Raw genomic sequence first — 19,925 nt, 5'->3', positions numbered from 1 at the left:
TCCCTAGTCAATGCCGGGATAATTGAAGTCCCCTAATATGATGACTGATTCCAGCTTTGCCACATGTGTGTTTGAGCTTTGGGGTGCACATCCTAATGCAATAGGCTGCACACACCTATGTCCCTATTAGATTTAACCTGTTTCCAAATGGGCCATAGTCAAATTACGTCTTCAGTTGGAAGTGGAATACCGGGGTTTTGGCTGCAGTTATTTGCCATAACCCCAGTATTGTTTTTACAATTCCCCCCCCCCCCCCCCCCGCTGCTTCCCTGTGGTTCCCGAACGTACCTGGATGATCGGTAGCCCCAGGAACCGATCCGGCGGTTTCAGCGGCTAGTCCCACTAGGAAAGATGGCCTCCGCTCATCTCTATGGTCTAGGAGGACAAGAGTAATGTCATGATGACGTCACTTCTGGTTCCAGCATGTTAACAATGCCTTTTTTTTTTTTTTTTTAGATGCATTCGATTGTTATTTTTTTTTATCTAATGTTTTACATTGTAAAGGAGAGATGTGGGGTCTTATTGACCCCACATCTTTCCATAATGAGGACCTGTCACTTCTTATTTCTATCAAACAGGAGATGTTTACATTCCTTATGATAGAAATAAAAGTGATCAAAAAATGTTAAAGAAACAGTGTAAAATAAAATAAATAATGATAACAAGTTTTTTAAAGCGCTCCCCATCCCCCTGTGCTTGCACGCAATGGTGAACATATACGTAGATCACACCCACATGTGTAAACAGTGTTCAATCCACATATGTGAGGTATTGCCGTAAATGTCAGAGTGAGAGCAATAATTCTAAGAAACTAGACCTCCTCTGTAATTGTAAACTGGTGACCTGTAGACATTTTTAAAACTTTGCCTATGGAGATTTTTAAGTACTATAGTTTGGCGCCATTCCAAGACTGTGTGCAATTTTAAAGCATGGCATGTTGGGTATCTTTACTTGGCATAACATCATCTTACATATTTTACAAAGAAATTGGGTTATATGTTGTGTTTTATTTTTTAATAATTCATTAAAGTGTATTTTCCCCCCAAAAAATAGCATTTTAACCACTTCAATACCAGTCACTTTTCCCCCTTCCCGCCCAGGCCAATTTATAGCTTGCTGTTGCATTTTGAATGACAATTGCGCGGTCATGCAACACTATGCCTAAACCAAATTTATGTCATTTTTTCCCCACAAATAGAGCTTTCTTTTGCTGGTATTTGATCACTGCAAGGTTTTTTCTTTTTTGCTAAACAAATAAAAACCGACCGAAAAGTTTGAAAAAAAAAAAGTTTTTTTGTTTTTGTTATAAAATTTTGTAAATAGATAAGTTTTTTCCTGCACTGATGAGCACTGATGAGGCCCGCACTGACAGGCACTGGTGAGGAGGCACTGATGGGGTGGCACTGATGGGGTGGCACTAATATGCGGCACTGATAGGCAGTACTGATATGCAGCACTGCTGGTCACTGATATGTGGCACTGATAGGTAGCACTGATATGCAGCATTAGTTGGCACTGATAGGCGGCACTGCTGGTCACTGATAGGCAGCATTGATGGGCAATGATAGGCGGCACTGATGGGCACTGATAGGTGGCACTGATGGGCACTGATGGGCACTGATAGGCGGCACTGGTGGGCGGCACTGATAGATGGCAATAATGGGCACTGGTGGGCAGCACTGATAAGGAGGGCACTGGCGGGAGCACTGATGGGGAGGGCACTGGTGGGCTCCCTGAGCCCTGATTGCAATCCCTGGTGGCCATGGTGGGCATCCCTGGGGTCATGGGTGGGCATCCCTGGTGGTTATAGTGGCACCCCTCTAAGGATCTGCACTGGTAATCAATGCTCTGATTACCAGTGCAGACCCCCCCCTATCAAGAGAGCCGCAGATAAGCTCTCCTCTACTCGTGTCTGTCAGGCACGAACTGAAAGCCGAAAGCCGGAAAGCCGATCAACTGCACTTCCTATTTACTACCGTATGTGACCAGCTGTGATTGGACACAGCTGGTCACATGGTAAAGAGCCTAGTAGGCTCTTTACCGAGATAGGAAATGCGGTGTGTCAGAGTGACACGCCGCATCACCGATCGCCGCTCTGTGAGCCCCCCCCCCTGGCCATATGCTGTCCGGTAAGGATAATGTAACCACCTTCCCACCGTCAATTGCCTATAGGGAGGGCGTGAAGTGGTTAAAAATCAATGTGCAAATACCATGTGACATAAAAAATCGCACCGACTGCTATTTTTTTCTCTAGGGCCCCTGTTCAAAAAATATATGTAATGTTTGGGGTTCTGTGATAATTTTTGTATTGAAGTGTCAGAATTGGCACAGTAGGCCATGAGCAAGACTCTTTATACAGTACCTCCCTCTAGCACACCATTCTGGGAAGAAGGGGAGAGGGTCAAATGTCCTAATATACCTAGAAGTACTGGAAATTTCCATGGACTTTGTAAGAAAAAAACAGCAGTGTGGTGGTGTGGGGAAGGTATGTGTCAGCAAATAATTTTGCTTACTGTTAACATTTTTAAGGTTAAGGCCATAGAAGGCTGCTTCAAACATTCCTATTTTATATTGTATTGTATTGTATTGTATTGTATTGTATTGTATTGTATTGTTTTTATTACAGAGTGTTATCCTGCTGGGGTCAGTCACAAGGTCAGGAAGTGAGGGGGCATCTCTCCAGTGGGGACACAGGCAGCAATTCTAGCTCTTCTGCACTCCATCTAAAGCTAAAATAAAAACTTGACTTAGAGTTCTACTTTAAAGGGTTACTAAGTCTAACAGAAAGAAGTTTGATTTCCTAAAAACCTTTTTTTCCTGGCTTTTGTCCACCAATTACCCAATCGGGTTCAGGGAACATTCCTATTTTCTCTAGTTCCCCTTTACCCTCACTGAGTATTTGCAGTGTACACAGGCCAGGGTATGAGTGACCCTTTAGTAAATAATTTCCCATTATGGGAAAGAGCTTAACTCCTGGTAACAGCTGTGTTTGTTTTCACAGAAGTACAGAAATTGAGAAATTTTACATCTATGTAACTTTTACTCATTACCAGCCATTCACCCATTACACATGCCTGGCCTTTTAGCAAATGTCAGAATGATCAGATTGCTGCTCTATGCTTGCAAGAGTGATTTTAGGTTTATACTAAACATAAGCGTGACCAGAGATCCCCGGTTTCCGGGGACAGTCCCCAGACTGAGGACACTGTCCCTGGACCAAGCCTGTCCCCGATTTTGTCCCCGGCAGGGGCGGCGATAGGTGGGTGCTTGAGTGTGCTTAAGACTCCCCAAAAAATCTTTAAGCACCCTCATAGCACCCCCAAAATTCAGATGCCACTATTTGCATATGTCACAGTTTTTTTTTTGTACCTGCACATTTTCTATTGATGCCAGAAGGCTGGGGACTCTTCTTTTTTTTTTTTTGTGGAGGGATACAGCTGCACCGGCCGCATAAGCCGATAATCTTTGGTTAGACTTGGGAGCCTGATTTCTAGGGCCGATTGATATACAGCCTCTCTGCTGCTTCCTCAGCCAAGCATTGTACCCGCCCCCTTCCTCAGCCCACCTGATTTGACTTCTAAACTAAGCTGTATCAGGAGGTGCTGGCAGATCAATATGAGGGGGACAGGAGAGGAGTGGAGAGAACACAGCCTGCTATAGAGGATGGATTACAAGAGGCAGACGGATCATTTCTCAGCCTTTGCAGTAAGCCTGTGAGTCTAAAGAAACAGCTTCTGCCAGCAATGAGATAGCAGAGGCTGTTTTCACAGTGTGTGATACAGAAAGTTAGAAGAGCAGCACCAGAACAGGATGTCTGTGTGTTCTATCCCTCCCTCCATCCATTCCTCTCTCCATCCAACCCTCTCTCAAACTATTCATCCCTCCTTCCATCCATCCATCCATCCCTCTATCCATCCCTCCCTCCATCCACCCCTCATCCATCCCTCCCTCCCTCCCTCCTTCCATCCATCCCTCTCTCCAAACCATTCCCCACCTATCCCTCCTTTCATTCTTCCCTTCACCCCTCCCTCCAGCCAGCCATCCATCGATCCCTCCTTCCTTCCATCCATTCATCCTTCCCTCCATCCATCCATCCCTCCCTCCCTCTATCCATCCCTCTATCCATCCATCCCTCCCTCAATCTAACCATCCCTCCCTCCATCCTCCATTCATCCCTTCCTCTATCCTCCATCCCTCCCTCTATCCAACCATCCCTCCCACCATCCAAGCTATCAGGCCAGGGCTCTTGCACACAGGTGGCTGAGCCCATTCAGTGTAATTGCAGCCCAGGTGCAGTGTACAGCCCGTCACTGACATGAATAGTTGTGTGCTGCTGTATTACTTTATACAGTGATCATAAATATGAGTACAGCAGCGTAAACTATTCATGTTAGTAACGGGCTGTACATTGCACCTGGGCTGCAATTACACTGAATAGGCTCAGCCAGCTGGGTGCAAGTGTCCTGCATTTTAATAAAAGTAATGTGAACTTTCTCACTATACTATCTCTTTCTTCTCATGTTAGTGTAAATAACAGTATATCCCAATTTGAGTTTGGTGGTCAGTACCATCACCAAATGCAATCTTTTCAAGAGAATCAGCTCAATTGCAACTCCGCACTCTATGTAGTGCATGCCTGAATGCTACACTCTGTACATACAGTCAGGTCCATAAATATTGGGACACATCCACAATGGATTTGAAATGAAACAAACAAGATGTGCTTTAACTGCAGACTTTCAGCTTTAATTTGAGGGTATTTACATCCAAATCAGGTGAATGGTGTAGGAATTACAACAGTTTGTATATGTGCCTCACACTTTTTAACCCCTTAAGCCCCGGAAGATTTTACCCCCTTCCTGACCAGGCCCTATTTTGCGATTCGGCACTGCATAAATTTAACAGACAATTGCGCGGTCGTGCGACGCTGTACCCAAATGAAATTGACGTCCTTTTTTTCCCACAAACAGAGCTTTCTTTTGGTGGTATTTGATCACCTGTGCGATTTTTACTTTTTGCGCTATAAACAAAAAAAGAGCTTCAATTTTGAAAAAACAACATTTTTCACATTTTTTATATGAAATTCCCCAACAAAAATGTAAAAATCTAAATTTTTTAACATTTTTGTCCAGTTTGTTTTCTGCTACATATGTTTGGTAAAAAAAATCACAATAAGCGTATTTTGATTGGTTTGTGCAAAAGTTATTGTGTTTACTAACTAAGGGAAAGATTTTTGTCATTTTTGTTGTTTTTTTCTTTAACGAGTAATGGCGGCGATCTGCGATTTTTTTGCGGGACTGCGACATTGCGGCGGACAGATCGGACCCTTGACTGACATTTTTGACACTTTTGGGGTTACCAGTGACATTACTACAGTAATCAGTGCTATACATATGCACTGTTACTGTAAAAATGACACTGGCAGGGAAGGGGTTAACTTTATTGGAGAAGGAGGTGTTAAGTGTGTCCCTAGGGGCAAGCTTCTAACTGTAAAGGGATATGGCTTGTTGTGTAACAACAGAGAAATACGATCCTGCATAGCAGGACTGTATGATCTCTGCTCTTACACAGGGGAGAATGACAGGTGGCTGTGATTACATTAGCCGCCTGCCTTTCTCCCTCTCCACGGGGAGATCACGAGTGACCGGCGGACATCGAGTCCGTCTGTCACTCGCGCGGACATGTTAGGGAAGGAGCGGGGGCAGGAGTGCGCCTCCTGCGGCGCGCGCTCACCCCCTAGAGGCTCACAGGCTAGAAACGTAGATCTACGTCACTTTTCCTGTGAGGGGCTGACTGCCGATGTAGATAGTCGTGCGGCGGTCGGCAGGTAGTTAAGGGACCAAAAGTAATGGAACAGATTAACAATCATAAATCAAACTTTCACTTTTTAATACTTGGTTGCAAATCGTTTGCAGTCGATTACAGCCTGAAGTCTGGAATGCATAGACATCACCAGACGCTGGGTTTCATCCCTGGTGATGCTCTGCCAGGCCTCTACTGCAACTGTCTTCAGTTCCTGCTTGTTCTTGGGGCATTTTCCCTTCAGTTTTGTCTTCAGCAAGTGAAATGCATGCTCAATCAGATTCAGGTCAGGTGATTGACTTGGCCATTGTATAACATGACACTTCTTTCCCTTAAAAAAACTCTTTGGTTGCTTTCGAGGTATGCTTCGGGTCATTGTCCATCTGCACTGTGAAGCGCCGTCCAATGAGTTCTGAAGCATTTGGCTGAATATGAGCAGATAATATTGCCCGAAACACTTCAGAATTCATCCTGCTGCTTTTGTCAGCAGTGACATCATCAATAAATACAAGAGAACCAGTTCCATTGGCAGCCATACATGCCCACACCATGACACTACCACCACCATGCTTCATTAATGAGGTGGTATGCTTTGGATCATGAGCAGTTCCTTTCCTTCTCCATACTCTTCTCTTCCCATCACTCTGATACAAGTTGATCTTGGTCTCATCTGTCCATAGGATGTTGTTCCAGAACTGTGAAGGATTTTTTAGATGTTGTTTGGCAAACTCTAATCTGGCCTTCCTGTTTTTGAGGCTCACCAATGGTTTACATCTTGTGGTGAACCCTCTGTATTCACTCTGGTGAAGTCTTCTCTTGATTGTTGACTTTGACACACATACACATACCTCCTGGAGAGTGTTCTTGATCTGGCCAACTATTTGAAGGATGTTTTGTTCACCAGGGAAATAATTATTCGATCATCCACCACAGTTATTTTCCGCGGTCTTCCTGGTCTTTTGGTGTTGCTGATGTTGCTGCTGGTGTTTTAAGGATGTTCCAAACAGTTGATTTGGCCACACCTAATGTTTTTGCTATCTCTCTGATGGGTTTGTTTTGTTTTTTCAGCCTAATGATGGCTTGCTTTACTGATAGTGACAGCTCTTTGGATCTCATATTGAGAGTTGACAGCAACAGATTACAAATGCAAATAGCACACTTGAAATGAACTCTGGACCTTTTATCTGCTCCTTGTAAATGTGATAATGAAGGGATAACACACACCTGGCCATTGAACAGCTGAGCAGCCAAATGTCCCATTACTTTTGGTCCCTTAAAAAGTGTGAGGCACGTATACAAACTGTTGTAATTCCTACACCTTTCACCTTATTTGGATGTAAATACCCTCAAATTAAAGCTGAAAGTCTGCAGTTGAAGCACATCTTGTTTCATTTCAAATCCATTGTGGTTGTGTATAGAGCCAAAAAGATTAGAATTGTGTCGATATCCCAATATTTATGGACCTGACTGTAGCATGCTCCTGAACCCTGCACTGTGTACATAGCTTGCGCCTGAATTCTGTATGTAACACACTCCTGATCTCTGCACTGTCCGCAGCACACTCCTGATTAGGGATGATCGAACTTTTGAAAAGTTCGGTTCGACCAGAACACCCGAATTTCCCGAACGTTTGGTTTGGATTCCCGAACCCCATTGAAATCAAGGGACCCGAACTTTGGGAATCATAAAACACCATTTTGAAGCCCTAAAACCTAATAAATGCCCCTAAAAAGTGCCTAGGGTTCTGGGCCATGCCCCAGGGACTATGAATCAGGCAAAAAAAAGTTCTTAAAAATTGTCGTTTTTGATAGAGAGCCAATTATTTAAAAAATTATTTAAAAAAAAAAATGAGATTTCTTTGGATTTAGTGTCTGGGGGGTCTAAGTGTACCTGTGAAGTTTCAGTTCTGTAGCAAGTCCAGAACCATAATTATAGCATGCCAAACCTTCAAAAATGACTTCTTTGCTTAACCGCGCCTTTCTTTTGCTCCTAATCAACTGCACTACCAATGTGTATGATGGGGACATAATGCAGTGCACTGGGAACAAGATTAGAGTTTTTTTTGGAAAAAGGTGCTGTCTCTTTAAATGTGAATATAATTAACGGGTGTATTTTCACAATGGGGCTATTATTACCAAATGTGAAAAAGAAAAGTGCGCTGATCCGTGATATGCTGCTCCCAGATGAAAATAAGTAAATGCGTGTAATTGGTGGTGCGCTATATCTAAAATAGTGTGCAAAAATGCAAATGATGTGCAACCTCAAATATAAACAATATAGGTGCAAAACTCTGACATATAAATATATGTGAGCAAAAGTCCCAAGACACTAATGTGTCTGTGTTGAAACAATTTTCGGTGATGTAACTGGTGACAGATGGTGTTCAAAAGCAATAAGTGACTTGAATTCCCTCCACCTGTTAGAATTCCTTCTTACCGGACGGAATAAATAAGTGCTCTCCTTAAAGGAAACAAAACAATCCCAGGTGCTCCCAAATCAAAAGGTGCTCCCCACCGTGCGTATAAAGTAGCCTGCTGGGCTTCTTACCAGATGGATATAGATGACATGCGTAATTGCATCCCTCTTGGACAGGTATGTCTCTGTATCCAATTGGTCCTTATCAGCCTCTGGTGGATATGGACACCGAATACTATTGCGCTGCTCACGGGCAGATAAGATCCTGTATTCCGATGGCACTGGTAGCCGCTTATAATAAGCGATGGGGTGGATCGTATCGTTCCAGCCTCAGATTCTCCTCAGCTCTTCGGTGTCCATATCCACCAGAGGCTGATAAGGACCAATTGGATACAGAGACATACCTGTCCAAGAGGGATGCAATTACGCATGTCATCTATATCCATCTGGTAAGAAGCCCAGCAGGCTACTTTATACGCACGGTGGGGAGCACCTTTTGATTTGGGAGCACCTGGGATTGTTTTGTTTCCTTTAAGGAGAGCACTTATTTATTCCGTCCGGTAAGAAGGAATTCTAACAGGTGGAGGGAATTCAAGTCACTTATTGCTTTTGAACACCATCTGTCACCAGTTACATCACCGAAAATTGTTTCAACACAGACACATTAGTGTCTTGGGACTTTTGCTCACATATATTTATATGTCAGAGTTTTGCACCTATATTGTTTATATTTGAGGTTGCACATCATTTGCATTTTTGCACACTATTTTAGATATAGCGCACCACCAATTACACGTATTATTACCAAATGTTTTCAAGAAGTCAAAAGATGTATGTAGATGCACTTCTGCTTTATTTAGCGACAACTTTGAATAGCCGTTAAGTTATCTCTGAGGCTTTGCAAAACGCACACTGCTATGCGACCCAAAGTTGTCGCTAAATACAGCAGATGTGTGTATCGCTGAAATGTATTTTGCACAATAGCTGACTAGCAAGCACGTATACCTGCTGTAGATATATCAGCAGTGCAACGTGCTCACTAGACGGAACCCTGACACTTAAAACTATCCCTACAAAAACTAGATTATTGAATCTAACTATAGTGGTATACAGTACCCTAACTACACTGAATATCCCTTTCCTCACACTAAAAGAACAGCTCCATACAGCAGAAGATAATTTCTAACTGACACTGTCCCTTTAAATTTTTATTTTATTTTCTAACTCAAACAGCACAATCGCTGTATTTCTAACTACACTGACAATCTTTCTGTAAGCTGACTGCTCTTCTGCTGATCTGGAGCTTTACAAGCAATCGGCTATGCAGCAAACGTTGTTTAACACAGCAGGAGAAACACAAATGCTTCCACTCTCTTCCACAGCCTCTGTATTACAGAGGTTAGGCGGGGCTATGTTATATACTGGGGGGGCTTATTCACTCCTGATTGGCCTCTGGTCCCCGTAGTCACTCCAATCACGTTCCTAGCAGACTCCTGCCCCCTCATTGGCTTTTACTGACGTTTCTGGGCCAATCACAGGCTTTTAAAGCCCACTTCCTGTCCCATTGCATTTTGGGCGGTTCGGGTGACCGAATTCCAAACTTTTACCGCAAACAGTTTGGAATTCGGCCGAATTTCGAACACCCAATGTTCGGGTTGAACCGATGGTCGACCCGAACCGTTCAATCATCCCTACTCCTGATCTCTGCACTGTGTACATAGTGCATTCCTTATCTCTGTATATAGTGCACCCATAAACTCTGCACTCTTAATGTTGCACACGCCTGAACTCTGTACATGGCGCCCCCCTGAACTCTGCACTCTGTACATGGCGCACCCCTCAACTCTGCACTCTGTACATGGCGCACCCCTCAACTCTGCACTCTGTACATGGTGCACCCCTAAACTCTGCACTCTGTACATGCCGCACCCCTGAACTCTACACTCTGTACATGGCGCACCCCTAAACTCTGAACTCTGTACATGGCGCGCCCCTGTTAATTATTGTGCAATGCTGGGGTTAATTACTGTGCAATGCAGAGGGTTAAGTATTTAACCATGCCCTGTTTAATTACTGTGCTAGGTTAATTTCTGGGTCCCACTGTGGATTAGATATTGTGGTGTCTTGGAAGTTATTTATTTTGCTTTGGAGTTATCGCTGATCTTGACACAAGCTGGGAGTTATCATTTCTGGCCCTCTGGTCTCCTTAGTTCACTTCCTGCCCTTATTTGGTCTATACAAAGGGAGAAAACTGTTACACTACAAGCCATAGACCATGAAGAAAAATTCACTTGCTGGCCACACACTCTCGCTAACCACGCCCAGAGGCGCATGGTAGGCGGCACGCTTTGCGCACTGCATTAGTACCCCACTCGTACTTCCAGCACCGACATAGCACCCCTAAAATTTTGGGACTGTAGCCGCTCCTGGTCCCCAGATTGGAGTTGAATTTTGCCGCCCCCATCCCTCTATACCTCCATTTTCAGCCTGACCGCAGCGGTGCCCACTGTCACAGGGAGCCTTACTTTCACTGCAGGGTCCCGTTTTGCTGCAGAGAGTGTATTATTAGTTTCTTACATGGCAGTGATATATTTATTAAGTTACTCAATTTGCTTACATCTAGCTCTTAGACTTAGACCAACAGGGTCCAGGTATAAAACCAGGGTTAGACAGATAGTAATGTATTTATGGTTTTGTTTGCATTTATACATATACAACTATCTGTTAAACCATTAGAACTCTGGTAACGACCATTTTGAGCCAGCAGCCATTTTGAAGTGGTAAATTATACATTGTCGATTATTTGATTGTTGTTTCCTTATATGCTTTAAATCATTTGCTCAGGGTAAATAGATTACCTTCCCAGTCATATTAACCATAGTAGATTTTTCTCTAAAAACTCATTTTTGTTTTTCTACGTTTTTTTTATTATTACCGGTTTAGCACTATATTAGCGAATTAGTCTCCCGTTTTGCATAGCCTATTGTCACTCCAACTGCAGCGAAGTGACTGTTGACTACGCAATTCGCAGACAATTTTTCTCTGATATTTAGAACACTTGATCTATGGTTTTTACTATTCCTGGGAAAACGTAATCCTGTTTTCTTTTTAATCATATTACTGAACCAAATATATCCCATTCGCATTTATCGTTTAAGTTTGTATTTTATGTGAAATTATATTTTTGTGTCACCCCAAATCTAACTATTTATTGTGAATACATGTCTTGTGAATAAATATTCCTATATATTCTCTATTTTAGTCTGTATTCACTATGATTGGTATATGCTGTTAAAAAGAAATTAATACATTAAAAAGAACTTGTTATACTTAGTACAGAATAATATTCTCAATCGTGTAACGCACAACAATATGATACCTACAGGTGCTGAGATAAAGATGCCACAGTTGAAACAATATTTTTGAATAAACAGAGGCACACCACAAGGATCATTTGACAATCGAGTCTACATTGAGTCTCTCGGAGTACCACGTGGAGTCCCTGATGAATTCAAAGCACAGGACCAAATATCAGCCATATTCACCTCCATCTTCTTGTGGGTTCAATCTAACAAGAATGTTGATTGGAAAAACTATATCTACTATAACCAGCAAAGGTTTGTGAACTACACCAGAGATGCCCTTAAGGGAATGGACAACCAACTGGATGCAACCTCGTTGACAGCCTGGCAGAATCGTATTGCTCTCGATATGCTGTTGGAAGAGAAGGGAGGTGTGTGCAAGATGTTCGGAGCATTTTGTTGCATCTTCATTCCAAACAATACAGCCCCCGATGGTAGCATAACGAAGGCCCTGCAAGGATTGCAGATGCTCTCTGAAGAATTGGAGGAAAATTCAGGTGTGGAAAACCCCCTGACTGGACCCTTTGAGACATGGTTCGGTAAGTGGGGGGAGCTAATAAGGAATATGTTGATTTCTAAAGTAATGGCCGCCACTGTTCTAACACTTTGTGGTTGCTGTTGCATTCCCTGTGTCTCATTTAGGACTCATTTAGCGATTCATTCATTCATCTTTGACAAAAACTATATTTCTCCAAAAGGATTTAAATAAACCATATTCAGGACTTCATTCTGAACCAGATGAGGACGAGTACACAAAAACTATACCCCAGACTCTCATGTATGAACTATATGATGGACCTTGGTGAGATCTTGAAAGCTGAGGTGCTGAAAAAACTGTCATAAAAGAGTATAAACAGGGGGGAAATGTTGAAGAAATTAAATACTTAGCATATGCTTATTTATGCCTTTTTACAAAAGATATGTAACTGTAGATGTAGTATCATGTCCTGAAATATACGTAGCTGTAGATGTAGTTTCATTTCCTGAAATATACCTAGCTGTAGATGTAGTTTAATTTCCTGAAATTATATGTAACCACAAGCTAGTTTCGTTTCTAGAAAAAAAATGTAAGGCAAGACTTTCTTTCTAAGGAGGACCATGAATAAAGGTTAAGCCCATATATTTGAATCAACCAATCATATAACATGTGTATTTTAAGCTAAGCCAGGGGGAGGACAAAAATCAGACAAGCTAATACTTTTGCTGTATCTTGTCTCCTCGTACGAGTAAATAAACTTCTTGATCCTGAGTGAGGTCTAATGTGGATTTCTCTCACACTCCATTATTAGATTACAACCTGTGTCTTAGTGCCTGTGCTTTATAAAAAAAAAACAAAAAAAGCAGATTTCTACCTGTTTTCACAGCACCTCCTGGCGCTCACGTGACTCCCGTCTCTTTCCTCCTTCTCTCACCTCCTCTCCTGCCTGACCTCATTGGGAGTTCTCGATCAGACTGGGAGAGGAGAGAGGCGGGAGTCATGTGAGCGCTGGAAGTTGCTGTAAAAAAGGTAGAAATCTGCTTTTTTTTTTTTTTACAAAGTACAGGCACTAGGACACAGGTTGTTATCTAACAGGGGGGATGGTATAAAGATTAGATAGTGGCCTAACGACCACTTTAACCCCAGCACTGACATTTTGTTTTTAAAAAAGGCATGTGATCACCTTGTCAGCATTGTCATGGTGGTTATATCAGTATTGTCAGTAGAAAACCACAATAGGTGCTTGCAATTCGAGATTAATATACACATCTACAATAAGATCATGTACAAAAACTTGCCGTGCTTCTTTGTCTGTGCACTCTCCATCAAGGTGTACAGGACCCAGGTGTCCTCCACCTTATACTATTTATAGACTTACTACGAATTTAGATCTCTGCCCGACCTGTTTCGCCCAATAGGTCTTCATCAGGGACCCCAAATAAGCCATATTGGCTGAAACATGTTAAGCAGAGCTTGTGTGAGAGATGTAATTCCATTTTGAAAGCGTGAGGCTTTGTGGCTACTAATTGTTTTTGGCACAATTTTAAAACTTTTGTGTAGTTTTTTCATGTTTATTACACTTTATAGAACAATTCTTGTTTTTGGTACAATTTTAAAAGTTTTTGTGCATTTTTTTTCATGTTTATTACACTTTATAGAACAATTCTTAAGTTATCTGTAGTTACAGAGTTGCATGTAACCACTTTTTGTGAACACCATTATCGTCCTTAGGTGTGCTGTTGTGATTAACTGATGAAAATGCAGATGATCCACAGGACTGACATACCAAAGTACGAATAGTCAAGTCCATGAGATCTAACTTTCTGATATGTCTGTATTTTGTTTGAGGGGGAGGACACAGCTTATCTTGTACACCTGAATGGGGAAAGTTAGCATTGGGGTTGGTATTACCACTGGTTTTGTTTATAAAGCTTTGCCAGCTTGTTTTGTATCCAGGTAGGCAGGCCCTTGTACTACAGTGCCCTGAAAAAGTATTCATACCTCTTGAAAGTTTCCACATTTCGTCATGTTACAACCAAAAATGTAAATGTATTTTATTGGGATTTTATGTGATAGACCAACACAAAGTGGTACATAATTGTGAATTGGAAGGAAAATGATAAATAGTTTTCAAATACTTTGTAGAACCACCTTTCACTGCAATTACAGCTGCAAGTCTTTTGGATATAACGTATGTGTGAAACGTATGCCCATTCTTCTTTGCAAAATAACTCAAGCTCTGTTAGATTGGATGGAGAGCATCTGCAAACAGCAATTTCCAAGTCTTGCCATACATTTTTGATTGGATCTAGGTCTGGATTTTGACTGGGCAATTTTAACACATGCTCTGGCTGTATCTTTAGGGTCATTGTCCTGCTGAAAGGTGAACCTCTGCCACATTTCAAGTCTTTTGCAGACTCTAACAGGTTTTCTGCTAAGATTGCCCTATATTTGGCTCCATCCATCTTCCCATCAACTCTGACCAACTTCCCTGTCCCTACTGAAGAAAAGCATCCCAACAACATGATGCTGCCACCACCATGTTTCACGGTGGGGATGGTATTTTCAGGGTGATGTGCAGTGTTAGTTTTCTGCCACACATAGCGTTTTGCTTTCCCCATAGCATCCCTTACTCCTAAGTCAAACACATCCATTTTTAGCTCTTAGATATTAATACACAGCACATTCTGTGACATTTCATATCCATAATTTACACAACAGATAATAACAGTTGGTTTAATGTGGACGAGTAAGGCTTTTACATTTCCCAGCATCCACTGCAGCATTCCTGACTTGTAAAGGTGCAGAAGTCTAAATTCAGACATTTGAAAAGATTGTTATTGCAATAGTAAGGCTTAAAAATCCCCCTAAAACTGAAATCCATCCACTGAAGAATGGCTATAGCAACCTATATGGCTGCAATGGGAAGCGGGGCCCATTAGGGGAATTATTGAAGCAAAACTTAAATAGAAATCTGTGTGCATGTGAAGATAATACAAAACCAGTACTGTATCCGAGGTTGCTGTTCATATTGACCCTGCAATCTATGATTTTTTCCAACAAAAAAGATTGGATGGATGTCAGAGGTACAGGAGAAGACATCAGAATGGTTGTCTCTAGTGACAGATCCTCCTTTGCAGGCTTTGCAGTAAGGGGAAGCTTTCTCAGTAGTGTAGATTTATTGCTTCATTCCAGTCATCCTGGCCAGCATTGAAATTAAAGCGGGGCTCCACCCACAAGGGGAAGCTCCGCTTGTCTACCTATCCCCCCGATGCCACATTTGTCACCTTTTGGGGAGGTGGGGGGAGCGGGTACCTAGTTTTGACTGAGTCGGAAGTAGAGCCATAAGGCTTCACTGCCGGTTTCCCTTTGGAGGCAGAGCCAGCACCTGATAGCTAATTGAAGAATCGGCTCGGTGAGGACAGCGCTGGATTCCTGGACAGGTAAGTGCCCTAATATTAAAAGTCAGCAGCCACAGCATTGTAGCTGCTGACTGTTAATTTTTTTGAGGGGAGCCTAGAGCTCCTCTTTAACCCTGTATGTCTTAAAGTGATTCTAAAGTCTTTTTTTTTTTTTTTTTTTTAATTAACAAACTTACCTGCCCTGTGAAATGATTTTGCACAGGGCAGCTGGGATCCTCCTCTTCTCAGGTCCTTCTTTGGCTCTTCTGGCACCTACCTCCTGTCGAGTGCCCACACACAGCAAGCAGCTTGCTATGAAGGCACCCGAGCCGAGCTACAGCTCTGTGTGTCCATTCAGACATGGAGCTGCCATTCGGCCCCGCCCCCTCTCTCTCCTGATTAGCTAACTGATTTTGATTTACAGCCACTGGTGCCAATGCTGTGTCTCAGTCAATCACGAGGGTCAAGGGGCTTGTGGACATCGATGGATGTGGCTCAGGTAAGTATTAGGGGGTGCTGGGGAGGCTGCTACACACAGAAGGCTTTTTATCTTAATGCAAAGAATGCATTAAGATAAAAAACCTTCTGACTTCAAAACTTCTTTTAAGCTAGATATACATGTATCGATATTCGACCAGTTCAGCAGGAACCAGCCAAATTTCAATACATGTGTAGTCCTGTTGATTTAACAGAAGCCAGTCGTTAGACCAGCTTCTGTTGAATGATCCTGTAGGAAAACAGTATTCGATCAGTGCGTGCAAACAATGGCTGTAGCGCTAATGTGTGTGTTCATAGTTTTGACAGAAGGGTGGGAGTGCCCACTGTCAGAATACAAAATGATGGGATGCGGAGACCTGTGAGTTTTTTTCGTTCAACCCGCATGTTTATGCCCTGCCTAATGCAGTCTTCCCAAAGTTTTAAAAATCCTAGATTGTCTCCAGCTAAAGAATGACAGCTGCTTGTAGCTCTGTGAAAAAAAAAAAAAACATCCACAATTCTAGGAAGTTTATATTGGAGTTACATAGCAATTGTGTGCAGAAATACTAATAATTATGACATAATTATTAGTATATATATAATTAAATATATAATATTTTGATGGCCATCATTTTTGCCATTACCCATTTTTCTTTTTACTGACAACTACACCCCCTATTTGAGGCCATGATACCTGAGATGCTAAAAAAGACAGGTGAGCTCCTGGAAATAGAGAGGTTCGCTGGAAAATGAAAGTTAAAAGTTAACTCCCTGCACTAATGCCTCCCTCTTTACTGACAACGTCTGTCCACAGCAATGGTCCCTAGTATAGTACTATCTGCTAGCATTCATCCTGTTACGTGTCTCTGATTTAAACATACTTTGTTTGAATCAAAAAATGTAGGAAGATCAACATTTTACTATGGGGCGCAATTATCTTAAGTTTAGCCCCCCCCCAAAAAAGTAAAGTTTTTATCATGTGCCATTAATACATGCAGGCCAAGGGAGGGAGATTGTGCTCACTAATTGGGACACCCATACTGAAAGTTTGGAAGTTGTAATATGTCTGGGGAACAGGGATGGAAGTCAAGTCATTGTGGTGATGTATCACATGCAGGATTCCTTCTCCACCTCAAGTGCTGTACATTCTTCTTTAGTGGCGTCTTCTGTGTGTTCCTCCTTCTTGCTGCTGCCATTTTCCTGCGGTGCCTCATTTTCTGGGGATTTTTTGGAAATTCGCTTCTTCACCATAAATATATACCAAATAAATAGGATGAACGATGGGCCTCTGATCCCAGCTGTGAGACCGACAAAGGTATTTCTGTGGAGGGGAATAAAAAGAGTTAAATAGGATCTCCAAACAAGTAAAAACAATATTATAAACACAAGTATGGGAAATATTTGCTTGCTATAAATTAACCGTATATGTGCAGTGGCCCGGTGGGACAAGCATTGTTCTGGTAGGACATGTAGCACCCTACAGGTAGGTGCTAGTTAAAGTATAGTGGGCTTTGGCTACCTAACAGCAGAGCCATGATTTCAGTAGGTTGTCATGGTTCTCGGTCCTCAGGTGTGTCTGCTGAGAGGGGAGCCTCCCCACTGGCTCTATGAGAGGCTTCTCATTGGGCAGTGGAGGAAACCCAATCAGGGACACATTCAGGCTTGTAACTACCCCAGAAGGCAGATTCTGCCGCAGAGGATTCTGGGAGTGGGTATAAGTCTGAAGGGGGCGCATGACGCAGTGTCTTTGGTGGGAAGCAGAGTCCCAGGAGGGAGAGTACTCCTGTCAGAGGAAGCGGGTGTCTCGGGTGGCTGCCTGAGAATCCAGAAAGTGTTGAGCTGAGCTGTAGAGGGGATCAGGTGTGCCAAGAACCAGCGGAGAGAGAGAGGGGTCCAGTTCCAGGAAAGCCTACAAAGGTCATGAGTACTGTGGATTGCCCCTGGGGGTCTGCCAAGTGTCAGAGGGGACCACTCCGGAGAAGGTTCTAGGGATCCAGGAGCCAGCTAGCTGTTAAAGGGTGTGCCTGGTCAGAGGACCCTGAAGTATTAGAGGGGGTACCTAGTCAGAGGACCCTGAAGTATTAGAGGGGGCACCTGCAGTTTGGGCCCTGAAGAGTCAGTGTACCGTGGGAAGTGTATAAAGTTAAGAGTTGCAGCAGCATGAGTATTTACAAGAAGCTACCTCAGCCAGTGAAGGGCTGGAGGGAGCTGTTCAGTAACTTTTGAGCTAAAGCAGTGTCAGGAGTCAAGTAATCTATAGTCCTGGATCTTCTCAGTTAAGAGTCAGGTTAAAGTCGAGGTTCCAGCACAAGTTCAGTGCCATAGTAACTGTAAAGCACCAGGAAGCATTGGCCGGCATTCAGCTGGTGTCAAGACAGCGCCAACAGGCATTTTTCTTCAAGTGTCCCAAAATTGTACCTAGTTGAGCCAGAGGAGTATCCCACTCATTCCCTTCTCCTATCCCCAAATACAATAAAACAAAAGAAACCAAAGGTGCTGGAATGGTCATTGTCTCAGTTCTCACACCTGGGGTCACAACTCAAATGTGTTGGAGGTGTCACCGGTAACAATGGCAGACCCACATCAGGCATAAGACCTGGAAATACTGCTACAGACGTATAGGTACATCATCCCATAAGCATGCTCACCCTTGGAGGCCTGCAGTGGCTTGATCTGTGACCGATCACACAGTGGATCACACATCGGGGCACAAGGCCGCTATGATTGGCACTGATCAATCACATTACCAGTGGTAAACAAGGCTGTCAATAATGGCGCTATTGTTTACAGCTGTGATCTCTGAGATTGGTCACAGCAATCACAATGTACAGGGCCCAACATAGCTGCTCTTGCCAATCACAGATGTCACAGTAGTATTCAATGGCAGAAATGCAGTTGAACACAATACGTACAATGGCTGGCTGCTCTGATATCACTATGCAGTATGTGATAGACAGTGCCACCAGCCAGGATTGCTGAACAGTGTATCCAGTCAGTGTCCCAAATCACCACTGCCCACTCACAGTGTCCCTAATCACCACTGCACCAATCACAGTGTCCCTGATCACTGCCATATCAGTCATATTGATCCTAATGACTGCCACACCAGTACCAATGTAACTGAAGAATGCCATGCCACTCATATTTTCACCATAAGGACTTGTTCACATGTGCGATGCTCTCTGAAGAGCCAACCATGTTCAGGTCATGCTTCAGAGAGAATTTGACAGGTAGTTAGAAGGCGTTGTATTGCGTCCTCACCACCTGCTTTAACTACTTGGACCCCCGCACAAGCACCACCATTCTTTTGTATAGGTAGCGATTGGTGGGCATACAGGGGGTATAATTCCTGCCACAGCTGCAATGCAAAGCATTATGGTCACAGCATGTGTACACCGCTGTCCACCGCTTCTGCGGCTAAAGATGGGAGAAGTTGAAATGCAGTAAGGCCATGGCTCAACTGCAAGATTTTACCTCTTCCCTCAACCTCACGTGTCAATGAGCCTTAATGTCATGACCTGGGTCTGAACCTGTGACCTCTTCTGTGTCTGGCAATGTCTCTTCTTGATAAGCTACCTGAAATGCTGGGCAGCATCCTGTCTAACCCACTGGACAATCCTGCCTTGTGCCTTGTTTCTGCTGAACCTTGAACTTCTTACTCCTCCCATGAAATTCCTATATAAGCCATCCCTTTGCACTTCCTGTTTGCCAGATTATTGTGCTCTCTCCAGCCAATATCTCACTCTTGTCCCTCCTGCTGCCGTTCATATCTTCACTCCAACACATTACCAACTTTTTGTTTGTTCCTTGGCTACGCTCTTGCTTAATCCCAACCTGCGACAACTTGTTACTGACCTTTGGCTTGTGCATTTACTATGCTTCTGCTTGATCCCTACATGCTATATCTGCTACTGGACCCCCCGCTTGCTCACCTCCTAGTGGGGCAAACCTGAGGACCACAACCTGCCACCATCAGGAGCTGAGTGGGAG

General features: G+C 43.2%; 1 protein-coding gene across 1 annotated transcript in view; it reads right to left on the bottom strand.

Moving 5' to 3' along the window:
- Positions 1 to 16,878: 16,878 nt before the first annotated feature.
- LOC309554634 (uncharacterized protein) overlaps positions 16,879 to 19,925 on the bottom strand; it is a 188,490-nt gene continuing 185,443 nt past the window's right edge. Inside the window, exon 33 of the mRNA XM_082256352.1 lies at positions 16,879 to 17,256. Within this exon, the coding sequence (XP_082112478.1) occupies positions 17,043 to 17,256 (214 nt within the window). The 3' untranslated portion in view covers positions 16,879 to 17,042. The remainder of the gene's footprint in view (positions 17,257 to 19,925) is intronic.

The sequence above is a fragment of the Pelophylax lessonae genome, assembly GCF_965119305.1.
Source record: "Pelophylax lessonae genome assembly, chromosome: 4".
Lineage (NCBI taxonomy): Eukaryota > Metazoa > Chordata > Amphibia > Anura > Ranidae > Pelophylax > Pelophylax lessonae.
This window is presented reverse-complemented; position numbering and strand designations above follow the sequence as displayed.